This window comes from Strigops habroptila, chromosome 1 (assembly GCF_004027225.2).
Source record: "Strigops habroptila isolate Jane chromosome 1, bStrHab1.2.pri, whole genome shotgun sequence".
NCBI lineage: Eukaryota > Metazoa > Chordata > Aves > Psittaciformes > Psittacidae > Strigops > Strigops habroptila.
The window spans coordinates 111,169,153-111,182,311 of record NC_044277.2 but is presented as its reverse complement, the minus strand read 5'-3'; the positions used below and the strand labels follow the sequence as shown (position 1 = coordinate 111,182,311).

The window sequence follows — 13,159 nt, the reverse complement described above, 5'->3', positions numbered from 1 at the left end:
ATGGAAATAAACGCTAGAAAGATAACAAATGTAGTTGTGACATGACAGGCCTATGAAATGTTTTATGTAGCAGGGATCCTGGATACTCCTCAAAAGAAATCTGTTATTCTCAGACTTTTGCATAGTTCTTTTTTTTTGCCGTAAATCTTAAAATATGATTCTTTTATACAGCTGCCACTGGAGACATGCCAGCTTACCAGATTCGAACTCCCACTACTACCTTACCTCAGGGAGTGGTAATGGCAGCCTCACCGGGGACTTTGCATAGCCCTCAGCAACTGGCAGAAGAGGCAACTCGCAAGAGAGAGCTGAGACTTATGAAAAATAGGTAAGACTATATCACAATTAATAGCCAGTGTTGCAAAAAAAAAAAACCCCAACCCCAAAACATTCGAATGAAGCTTTCTTCTTAAGGTCATGAGTACTGCCTGTGAGTGATGAAGGGAAGGCAAGAAACTTGTCAGTCATCCCACGTCCTTATAGCATTGTGTATTGGCTGTTAACTCTGGAAAACCAGAGTTGACCTTATCACCATGGATTTTTAGTTTGAAAATATTATGGAAATTCAGAAATCAGTATTAGTGTTGTCCCTTTCTGGTAATTTTTATGATGATCTGGAGGTGTACTTGGTGTTGAATTCCCCCCTGCCCCACCAACAGTAAAATGACCAGTGTGGGTTTGTTCATCTTGAAACATCCCAGCAAAGAATTGGTTAGGAAAATATCTGAGGATCTCATTAGCAGCTGTCCATTAATGATGCTGTGAAGAGGACTTATTCTAGGGTGGAATGATAATTATAGGCTTTCCTAAATAATTGGCTACTGGGATAAGTTACTGTGCAGTGCCCCTGTCATTTTGTGAGGCATATTGTGTGAGGTGGCTGTATTTTTTCTAATTAGTTGGCATGGCCTTGACTGTGTGCTGTAACTGCCAGTCTTTCTCTGTGCATTCTTCTTGCTGTTCTTGGGGGACTCTCCTTTTTTTAAATCCGTAGCTACTGCAATCAGTGGCAGTTAGACTAATGGAAGAAGTAGTCTGCTATGCAGATCTCTAATGCATTGAATAGCCACTTGCTTTATGATTAAATTAATGGTATTGCTTTGCTCTCATGCCTGTCCTTTATTTTAAATTACTCATGAAGATCGCTGCATTGTTGTGCTTCCTTTTGTTTCTCCTCTCTCCAGTTCTAATACTAGCATCTACGCTCTCTCTCGTATAACTTGCTGGAAAGTTACTCTCACAATTTGACACTTCATCATGTTCCAAGATCTTAAAGGAGTGAACTCCCAGTACTTCTAAAATTTATTCTGGAATTGAATGCCTGTTCAGTCACATGCTTCTGAAAATACTACCTAAAGCGGTTTAGCTTCAATATAAGAGAATGCTGAGCAGAGCTATGAGAATGGCTCCATGCTGCCATTCGCCAGCAGCAAAAAGTAAAACCCAGATGCATGTGGTTGAAATGTGCCCGGGTAGACAGCTCTAAAATGCTAGTAGATTGTATTTGTTTGGACTTAAATTTTGCTGTAGATGGTTACATTAAAGTAAAGAAATGACAACAGGTTGTAAGCTTGGCATGTAGCTTTTTGTCTGAAGAGAGTAGTGTTATGCTTGTATTTTCTGAAAGTAAATTCTTTCGTTTAATTTTAAGATTTTGATTGCAGAAGATAATACTGATAAGCACACAAAATGGAATGTGACTGGAAGAAGAAACGCTGTTTTCAGTCTTCATTGTTAGTACAATTCAAGTCAATACGTTATCATTTACTCACTGTTTTTCTTAGTTCCTCTGTGTATCAATTCCATCTTTGTATTTGTTGATGAATTTGTTTCAAGTTCTAGTTCCTTTGAATTGTATTTTAACTGTTATTGCTTATGGCTGTTACCTGCTGTTCTGTTTGTGCAATCCAACAGTTGGTGGTGGTGGTGTTTGTTGTTGTTGTTGTGGAACTGCAGGGATTGCAGGTAATTTCATTTATCCAGTCTTTGCCATATTGTGGCTGTTCCTGTAGTCATTTGCCTTGTATTGGTTCCAGGGAAGCTGCCAGAGAATGTCGCAGAAAGAAGAAAGAATATGTCAAATGTCTTGAAAATCGTGTGGCTGTGCTTGAAAACCAAAACAAGACTCTCATTGAGGAACTCAAGGCCCTCAAAGATCTTTATTGTCATAAAGCAGAATAACTGTCTTTCATTTGGACCTCGTTTATTATGAACTTAAATCAAGGCATGAGAGGAAGCAATTCTACAGATTGCCATATGAACTTGAGAAAGAGACACTTGAGGCCCTTGTGGAACCCAGTTTTGCTTAGTGTTTTCAGACTGATTTGGGAGATATTCCAAAATTTGGAGTTCTGTCATAGTCTCCATACTCTGCTGAGCTTTCTAATGGCATGCAAATGGCTTTTTTGTTTGCACTTTTTACTTCTGCTTTTTGCAGGGAAGCTGCTAAAGAATGTCGACGTCGGAAGAAAGAATACATAAAATGTCTGGAGAGTCGTGTTGCAGTGCTAGAAGTTCAGAACAAGAAACTTATAGAGGAGCTTGAAACCCTAAAAGACATTTGCTCTTCCAAAACAGATTAGTAAAAATATTTATTATACTGTGAACTGACTAAAATATGACCAGTTGCTTTATAAGACAATACATAGCCAACATGAATTATGGCTTTCTTTTTTGTGTCATTTATATTATATTCCAACTCCTAACATTCCTGAATGCTTTCCTGCTTTTTGTCAATTCATAGCTCTAATTTCAGGTTTTTCATGCTCCTCCCTTCCATCTCCCAAGGAGCCAAATGTTAAAGAAATGCAACAAAGTAAAAAAGCGCATACTTTTTAAGAGCTGTTTCTTTGCCATATATTTACATACTACTTTTTACATGTTAACTCAGTGTCCTGCACATAGAAAATATTTTACAATTATTTTAGATGATTTGTGAAGATAACGCATCCAGTGATACAAAGAAAATCAAACAACCCACGGTATCTCAGGAAAGAGTTTATAAAAGAATGTTATGATTACATATATGTACTAGCATACTAGTCTACAGATGATTTTATGGCATATTTTTATATTAGTTGCTTTGTGGAAAAAGTATTGTATTGCTGTCACTGAGTGCCATGGTTAAAGATAGTTTTTAATAGAACCATGTTGTTTAACCTGTGTAGTGTCTGATTTCCTTTAAACACCGGGTTATTGGAGATACTTTAAAACCCATGAGTATCTGGAAGAGGACAAAAGAAAAGAGTATACCTGATCTCGTGACATGATGTAAAGTATATTGTAAATACCTGAAAGAAGCTGACTGTTGTAGGGCTGCTATTTACTTAAATTTCTTTTAGTAGTAGGCTATTTGATTTGTTAGAGGTCTGTATATCAAAGTTCAATATTGAATCCTAAATACTTTATGTTCTAGATTCTGGCCAGTTGTAGACAGTTGCCTATAGCGAAGGCTGATGATATAGTTCTTTTTATGCTTTCTGCAAAATACTGAGAAGGAAGTAAAGATGACTTAAAGAGGGTGGCTTTCTAATAAACAGTAACTATCTGCTGATTCACAAGGTTCTGGAATAGCCTGTAGGTGAGAGCTGAAGATCTTTAAAATAAACCCTTGCTTAAACCAAATTACAGTTCTGGTGAATGAAGTACATGCCAACTTTCCATTGTGCTTTGAAAGAAAATAGTGCTTATGCAGAATTGCTTCTGGGTACTTCTTTAATTCAGGAATGATCTAATTGTTTGTTGGCCAGTACAGTCTATGAGCAGGGTATTTGGGAGCTTTGCTGGAACTTAGCAGCATCATTGCCTTACTTATGTGGTAGGAAGAAAGGCTTAGTTCCTACTTAATTGGCTTTTCGGGGGGGAAGTATGTGTGTATGGAGTGGGGGGAGGGATGGGATCATGCCATCACTGAAGTCACTGAGACTTCTTCACTTAATTTGAACTGAATTCACGTTTAACCCAATCTTTACTCTGACGCTGGTGGGGTCGGGGGGGTGTGTGTATATATATTTTTTTATCTTTTTTTTTTTTTTTAATTTTATTTAATCTGTTTGTTTGTTTTGCTTTCCCAAATTACTTGAAGTACTTGGAATAACTTTCTCAAATCTTTCTGAAAATCCCACTAGGTACCTACATGAGACCATTTGCAAGAAGAGGTGTTATCTCTCACTTCCCACAGCCCCATCAGTTGATTTAAAAGGAAACGGGCTGCCTTTTGGGCTCACAGGCTCTGCTGCAGGTCTGGAACAAAAGTAAAGTCAACTTTGAAATATCTGCATCACTGAAAATACATCTTAAGTGCTAAAGTCAGCAGAAGTCAAAGTTTCTGTTAGAAGTTGGACGAGTAGTCTGCACGTCCATGTTGCAGCCTCTAGACAGCAGCAAGTGTCCAGCAAATTGTTTGTTGTGGCTCTGTCACCAGGATCTGTTTTTTTTTTTTTTGTTACAGGTAGGCATTGCTCCAGACTCTCAAGGGATTTGGAAACTTAAGAGGAAGAAACTTGGGCATGTAGTAGATGTCTCCGCAGTAAAAGCTTTTCTTTATCTTCCCAATACTATCTGGTACTAACTGTAGTTGGCAATTTTATAGGAGAAGTCCTTGTCTATTCCACATCTGTGTAGTCAACAGTCATTCCTTTGCTAATACTTTTAAAGCATTTGATTAATGTTTATTTTTTATTTAAATAATTACTTGAGTGTGGGTGGTGCTTTGTTAATAATGGGAGCTAAATGCTCTTGGTGTGGGTTTGGTCATTCTGGAAAACTCCCATTTGATCTGTCTATCTACACCAGGGAAAAGTATCCTGCTTCAGAAAAGTCAACTGCACAGAACTTGGCTCATTTAGACTGAGACTAGGGAAAAAAGTAAAGTTTATGATGTATATAATTCTTTCATGCTTGGTAATTCAGTTTGGTATAGTATTAATTTGACAGAATTAGCAACACACATTTCTGTATATTAAAGTGAGAATGAGTTTGTTGATGAATAAGAACATTTAAGATTAAAGTCAGTAAATTAGAACCAAGATGTGTCTTGTGAAGGAAATAACTTATTTGAAAATGAGCAAAGGCAGGCCTGCACATATGCCAAGAATCTGTTGTCAAATTGCTACTGCAGAAATGACTACTTAAAACAATAAATCCAGTAGTGAATTGGTTTAACAGATGTACATTGAAAACTTTGTGAGAGAATTCCCTGAGAGTAAACAAAGATTTGAAGGAAAAGTCAGCGTACTAGTGGGGTTTGTCAGAGAAATAATACCAGAATACTTACGTGAGACGGGACTGCAGGAGCCTGGGTCTCTGTATATCGGTATATCAGAAGATTAAAGCAATAGATAGGACATATGCTAGGATACACAAATTAATTTAGATTATAAAGGAAAATAAATCATACTAAGTCTTCCTTCAGCTTAAGTTTCCTCTTTAAAGGGTCATGATAGCCCTCAAGTTTTAGATTGGTGTGGGACTCATTTTATTTGACATCAGTGTCATGTTTCTGAAGGTATGGCAGCACTGGAATCCAGAGTAGGTGCACATGTGCTGTGAATGAGAAGAGAACTTTTGAATTCCTGTCCACCAAGCTTGCATTTGTGCATGTAAGTCCTGTGCTTGCTAGTGCTCCTCTGTAAGGGCAGAAAAGGTGAAATTGTTACTTCTTCCTCTTCGTGAAAGAAACTGAAATTTGACTGGGGTCTGAATCTGTAACTGCTAAAGTTCTTGGGAGATGACTATGATGCATTTTTTGAGCTGTGCTGCCTAACAGTCTGGGCAAAACTGGTTATGTTTGTATAATGGCACCCACTTTCTGGATACCAGGCCAAGAAAAGGTCAGTTTATAATGACTGTATTGAACTTCTTAGGGTAAATCTTAATCAAAATCAGTTACTGTTCTTTTTACTGAGGATATATTTTGATGGGAGAAACTGCTTTGTGCACTTTATCGGTATCTTCGCTTTCTGACCAGTTTTGGTTTATCAAAAGGCCAAACAATCTTGTTGCAGAGAATTACCAAGTGGATCAGACACTGAGCTCAAAGTATTTTCTTCAGTGACAAGAACTGGAAAAGCTGTCCCTTTGACTTTATTCATGTCTCATTCTTTGTGATATAGGTATGATAGACCCATCCTTCTTCCTATAAGTATAATCATCTAAAATCGTACAGTGCAAGCATGCAAACTGTTATTTTTTGTGAAAGGGTTTGGCTATCAATCACATACCCAAGGAAACACAGTATCAGTGGCTGTTGTGGTTTATGTGTGTACTGTGACTTGCCCTCTGTCCTCATTTTGCTACTTCAGTTCCCAGTTGAACTAGGCTTTGGGTTCAGTATTCTTTCCAAAGAACTCAGCCACAAGATCAAAACACACCTTCTGCCTTGTTGCATGTATGTGGTGTTCTAATGCCTTTTCCCACATTTGGTGCTGTTTCTGCTCTCAGAGGTTGCTAAGAATCTGCAAATAGCAACTGAAGAGGTGTTCAGTCTTAATTATCTTACTCAATCACAGTCTCATTTGACAAGGCTGGGAAGCACCTACTTCTCTATTAAAAACATAGCTCTGAGCTCTGGATACCAATATAATTTCCAAAGGAATCTGATTCGAGTTCAGGTTTGTGAAGCAGAGTGCCTAGTGTGGTGTAGGAAAAAGGCCTTTTGAACATGGTATTAGTACAGAAACATTAAATGAATCCGAGTTTGTTTATTACGAAAGAATCTGAGCACTGCCCAAGCTTTGATTTATCAGAGCCAGGAATTTTGTTTTTTTAGTACCAGGAAAAAAAAGACTTAAATTCTTGTGATCTTCATTCCATAAGAAAACTGCATCCCTTCGGTACAAAACTCTTGCTGAAGCCATGCAGCTGTTTGCAGATTTCTTTGCAACAGATAGCTGGAGGGTCTGCTTTTACTTTACGGGAAGCTGTATCCAAGACTGCATGGATGTTATTTTGTTTTTCAAATAGAATTTCACATAGCTCAGGGGAAATGGTCTCTTGAAAAATGTCTTCAGCGTCCTAGAGTTGTGGGTGATGAGGAATGTAATAGTCAGCTTCCTCTTAAGGTACAGCTTTGAGTCATAGCTGTTTTCTTCCCCATCTAAATGGAGCAGGGAGCAGAGTTACAAAGAGAAATCTCTAGGTTATCTGGGCAGAGCTGTCTCTTGACTGTGTTAAACAGCCTCAGCTGTTGTGACCTGGAAAAAAGGGATTAAAATAAGTATATTTTGTGAGTAGGTGTGGGTTTGGGTTCTTTGGGGTTTTTTTTTTTTTCTGTTTGGTTTGATTGTTGGGTTTTTTTGGGGAGTGGGAGGTGTGATTGTCACTTCTCATGGATTTTTCTGTTTGCAAGAATAATTGTAGAATTTTCTGTCTGCACTGATACAGTCCTAAGGAATGCAAGCTCTGTTGTCTCTCACTTGGTTCTCCAGGGTTTTCCTTTCCTTATCAAACATAATTGCTTATCTGGTACCATTATCCCGTTGACATCAGTGTAATAGCTAAATCCAGTGTGATCTTTTTCTGAATGAAGTATCACTTCAAAGAAAACAAAGGGGTCTGCTCAGCTTCTGGTTTGGATTGACTCATTTTGCCCACTTTTCTTCTGCTTAAAATCCACTTGGTGTTCATGTATGTGGGGGTGTACATGACAGGAATGTATTGACTGCTGAGCTGTTCAGCAGCTGATAAAAGTAGCTGCATTTTGATTGTTAGCATTCCTGTATAAAGCATTGTCTTATGGGGAGGGAGTTTAATTTGGTTGGGGATTTTTTTTAAGGCACTATGAGGCTCTTCTGGATGAGCGATAAGAATAATTTTATTATTTCAGCAAAAATTATGTTAGTTCTAATATTTGCTTTATTTAAAAATTTGAGGAAAATGAGATAGTTTATTTCTAGGGCAATTTGATAGTATCTCATGTAGACTGGCAATGGCAGGTAGGAAAAAATCAGTTAATTCTTTTTCTGTCTCTAATAAATCTTATCCAGTTCATTTTCTCAGGTTTCTGGTTTTTTCCTACTTCAGAGATAGAGCTTTCTTCTTGCAACTTGCTTGGTAGACATAGTTATGAAGCAGAAGCTGTGTATATGCACAAAGTCTCAAAGAGAAAGAGGGTAGTATGGCAGTTGAATGCAGTGTGTAGACTAAGGAAAAAAAATAACTTCATTGTATTCTGTTTGACTTGAATGGAAAAAACAGCGAAGGAAGTGTCTTTGTTATGGTAACTGCTGAGGTTTTTCCTCTCCTTTAATAGCCATATCAGTGGAATCGGGTGTGATTAATACATCTCGTGAATGGAATTATAACTATAAAAATGTCACAAATCAGAAATCTGGTTACCTAGCCAAGCCATTGTTTTAGTTTTGTAGTTTCAAAAATACAATTTCCAAATGGCCTCGAATGAGGTTTTTAATGGTCTCATTTTCATGATTCCTACACACACTCTCTCCTCCTCCCTCCTCCCCCCTCCCCCCCACCCCCTCCCCCAAGTGGTTGTGCTCACACCAGGTAAAAGCTGCTGTGGAGTTGTTTAACAAAACCAGTTGGGACCATAGTGTCTGCTTCTTCCAAAGTAGTTCTCTAAAGATTTAATTTATTTATTTGTTTGTTTTCAGCAAGGTATTTATCATGTTTCCAGCTTTCATTCATTCTTACAGAAGCGAGAGAACTCCAAACACATTTTTACATTTTATGCATACTGAGGTGTTTGCTTGATGAAATCAGTTTTGGAGAACTAAATTCTCAAAGGTCCTGGTTGTATGAACTAAAAGCTTTCAGAAGTTTGTCAGCTGCCGTACAAACAAGAAAATGCTTAAATCCTTACACACCTGCCTCTTTACCATTGAAGTTGTCACTTGCTTTGTATTAATCTTGTTTCCTATGAAATGACAGGCACTCATCTGTGTCTGATTTCTTCTAGTATGTTTTGAACCTGATGGTCGATTTCAGTTAAAGTTGATAGATATGTCAAAGATCCCTCAAACTCATGAAAATTGGTAGTTACCAAAGAGGACATGGACTTACAGAATGAAAAGCTACATTGTAAGCTTTGTTAGGTATAAGAAAACCTACTTGGAATTCTCTTCTGTTAGATTTCAGAGAATTAATTCACTGATTGCAAGTGAATTGAGGTTTCCTTAGTTTTATTGCTGACAACTATTTGTTTTGGGCGGGGGCTCAACATAATTTCCATGGAATACACTGTATTTATTTAAAAGGATAATCTGTTTCTAGAGAAAGTGTATTGTATTAAAAAGCTTAAATACCTTGCAGACCTAAGCTGTTGGGTCTGAAGTTGGTTTCTGCCTATTCGCTAAGCCAACAGTAGTTAACTAAAGGACAGTGGAATGTACCCAGATAAAACACTTGCTGGATGCTGTCTCAGATTTGAACAGTTACTGACAATACTGCACACTTCAGCTAGGCAAATATGTTAAAAGTAGTCTGGCTTTGAAATACACTATTTACAATAAAAAATACTCACTGCCTTTACTGTTGCATTGTAATAGCTTTAAGTAGAGAATCTGGTGGTAGTTTACTCGGTTAAATTTGAAATGCTGGTAATTTCTGACCTTTTGGGTTAAATTCAAAGCAAAAAGATGTTTTTTCCAGCTGTTTTAGAGTGACACCTTGTGGAGTATAAGTGTCTACACTTTATTTCCAAACTGATTAAGCAGACGAGTGATATTACAGAAGCAAAGTATTTCTTGTATCCTATGATACAAGGGCAGGGTGATGGGAAGTGGGGTGTTCTGTGGCTATTGAGAACAAAACCTAATTTTTCCTGCTGCTCCTGTATCAATGTGTAGCTAGTAATAAGTGATTTATAATTTGATAGCCTTCTAACAGGAAAAAAAATCATATTGACAAATTTTCAATATCTTTTGAAATTTAGTGAAGGAAAATCAAATAATGCAATTTTAATTCAGGCATATGGAAATACCATTTTGGAAATAGAAAGCGGGGATACAAAGTGGGAATACAGAAACCAGGAAAAGATAAAGGCACAGTGGTGAAGGAAGTCCATTCTTCAGGCTGGATAGATTTCACTTTTCTAATTGCTCACTTTTGCATTACAACCATGAATATGTGTATTCCACCTCATAGTCTCATCTGCAAGCGGTTGGCTGTACGCACAGGTTATACACAGGACTGTGTAGTGTTCTGTCATAGCTCCTGTGAAGCCAGTACTGAGCACCTAAACTGATTTTTCTTTTCCTCATTCAAGAGAATTAGCCAAATACATGAGATGTGATCTCGAGATCTAGAACAATAAATGAATTTCCATATGGTAAGTTAATGGGCCTGTTCTATGAAAAATGAAAAGATATGTGGTTTCAGAATTAATATTATTGTGAGATTCATGTAAATATTTATATAATCTAATTAACAGTTAAATTAGTTACTAATACCATGCAATTTCCAGTCATAAATGTAATATTAACTTGGTCACAGTTTAAAGCTGTTTTTAAAGTTCATGTTGCAACTGAGACACTCCTGAGAGGGTCAGTATCCACTCGCATTGTAGCGCATGACTGCAAAGCTTATAAAGCAGATTTGCTGTCCCAGCTTTTCCAGTGCAGCTGGTTTGGCCCATGTTAGACCTGGTTGTATATCCCTTCCCCAGGCTGGTGCATTCCTGAGGTTAGAAATGTTATGTTCAAACAACATTTAACATCAGCTCTTGCTGTTCGAGTAGATCAGTTGGTTTCACAGACAAAGCCCTTCTGTTTCCAGTATGCCTCCCCTTCTCCCCACTTCCTGGAATAAAAGAAGTAAGTGCTACATTTCTTTAGCCAATATTTTAGCCCTGCAAATGCTGAAGTCTTCTGCTTGGTCTCCGGTATCTGCCATTAGCGCCCTGGGGATCTGAAATGGATTTTCCCACAGTTGAGCTCTTTTCTTTTACTAACAGCAGAGGTCTCACTGTCTGACTTGAAAACATAGGAGGGGAGAGGAGAAAGAACTCGGGCGAATACGCACCGCATTATCTGCAGGCTTCAGTTCAGAGCCAACTCATAGGTGCACTTATACCAGATATCCTTAATAAATGACTGACAACAGAACCTCTGCTCTCTACTGGACATTCGCCCAAAACTTGATATAAGGGAACTTAAACAAGTTATTCTTGTTTCTGCAAGCATCACTTTCTGTCAACTCCTTTTAGTTTGTTTTGTTTTGCCTTTTTTTTTTTTCCCTTCAAAGTCATCTCTGGGACTGATGGCTTTTGTAGCAGAGTTTGACCCAGCTGCCTAGGTAACAATGTTCAAGTTTGAATTTTTCTCTAGAAAGGTTGCCAGCTTCCACCTTTGGAAATGGAACTCGTTACTCTTCTTTGTTCATACTTCATGCTAAGGGAATGGCTACAGGGATTTCAAAGAGCTTTTTCAAGTGTACTAAGGTAAAATAAAGGCATATGCTCAAATGTGAAGGTAGGAGAAGCTTCCCCCCAGCAAAAAGGGCACCCCGGTAATAAAATCACCAAAGCTGTGCTCTAAAGCTTTGTAACAGACCTTAAATCTGGTCAAAGCTTTTCCTTGTGCACTGCTCTGCCCCCTGCAAAGGTTTTGAAAATACAAAATTTCAACTGTACAGCCAGTCTAAAGTGTCTGCAAGAATCACTTTACAGCAGGTTATGTGAAAAGTCTGATTCCAGAATGCTGAAACTCTAAGAAAATAAACCTAGTGCATACATGGCTTTATTATGCGCTGCAGAAAGATTAGATTTAGGAGAGAGGAAAACATGAGTAACAGTGTCAACATCAACTTAATTTTTGGTTAGGGTATAGGGCAATTTCATTTGTCTGAATTACTCCTGGAAAAATCTTTCATATACAGAAAAAAATAGACTAATTTATAAGGATTTATGCAGTTGCACAAGATAAACTGTGTGTAGATCAAACAGAAAATTAGAGTCTAAAATTAGTGTCCCTTATGAACAGGCACAATGGTCAAGTATGTAGGTCACATTTTAGAGATTAGTTATCTGGGATCTTGGATGGATGCCCAGTAAAGTGAAACACATTTAATGGAATTGCTGATATAAAAATAATCCTATTAAAATAAAACATTAACTTCACAGTAATATAGAAAAGTGGTGTAAGAACAGCAGCTCGGTTTTAAAATACATACTTGATAGGTTAATTTCCTTATCGAATGAAGAAAATCTCTTCATAAGTACAACGATTAAATACATTTTAAATGTGATTAAAGATTATATTCCTGATGAATTCATCTGCTTTGAATCTTCAGCAATGTAATGCAAAGTAAAAAGTATTAAAAAATACAGGGAATGCAGCTGGTACATGACCAGGTGATACTTGGTATGTGACATTTAGCCCAAATCAGCAGGTTTTGTTTGCTCATGTCAGTTAATAACTGTAGCAGAAAGCCTGGGCCTGGCAGCAGCTTTTCCATGAGAACCAACAGATGCTATGTTAAAGTTATTGTCACCTATTTTTAGTTTTTTTAAGTTATTTACCTAAGAAGAACCAACAACCAACCAACTAAACAACAAACACAAAAAAAAAACCACCCAACCAACCATGCCTTCCCCAACAACAGAAAAACCCAACCCCACTAGGTACCTGAGGAAAAATTAAAGACGTTTACTGAATAAATGGGATGGAAAAAATAGTAGTGCCTACTGTAGGCAGTAGGAATGGTACAAGGTCTGGTTCTCCTTCAGTGCTCATGAAGCAGACTGTGTCCAATGATGAGAGAAGCAGAGCTGCCTGAAGAACAGAGGGCTTCACATCTGAAACTTGATCTGTGGGCTGGCTTGTGCCTCATCACCGCAGAGGCTCTAGAGGGGATGAAACCTTAAAAAGCATCCCATGTTGATGGTACCCAGTAGAACTACAATGGGAAATAGTATTACCTTAAGAGCCAGACATTAGGTCATTCAGTAAATTGTTGCACATCTAGATATCTGGTTCTGGGTATGGTAACTGGATCTCTCAATCTGCATAGGCTCTGTACACAATACATGACTACTTACATCAAAATTTGGGAATGTTTATAGGAGTAGACATGGAGAGTCCAAGACTTCTTTCTCTGGACTCCTTGGCAAGTTTGTCAATTGCTTGAAGTAATATTTGTTTTATCTGACAATGGAAATCTAAAATCTAGGTGTTCCTCTGTAGTCTAATTCTTTATTTCA

The 13,159-nt window shown here is 37.7% G+C and overlaps 1 protein-coding gene across 19 annotated transcripts in view; it reads left to right on the top strand.

Moving 5' to 3' along the window:
• Positions 1-11,796, top strand: part of CREM (cAMP responsive element modulator) — a 43,697-nt gene extending 31,901 nt beyond the window's left edge. For 6 of the 19 annotated variants that reach the window (XM_030476031.1, XM_030475949.1, XM_030475958.1 and 3 more), the window contains 3 exons: positions 172-328; positions 4,128-4,240; positions 4,451-11,796. In XM_030476031.1, the coding sequence (XP_030331891.1) occupies positions 172-328; positions 4,128-4,240; positions 4,451-4,491 (311 nt within the window). In that variant the 3' untranslated portion in view covers positions 4,492-11,796. Of the gene's footprint in view, positions 1-171; positions 329-1,651; positions 1,874-1,914; positions 3,159-4,127; positions 4,241-4,450 lie in introns of those variants that run through there. The other 13 variants (XM_030475939.1, XM_030476021.1, XM_032919754.1 and 10 more) reach the window with 5 other exon arrangements.
• The last annotated feature ends 1,363 nt before the right edge of the window (positions 11,797-13,159 follow it).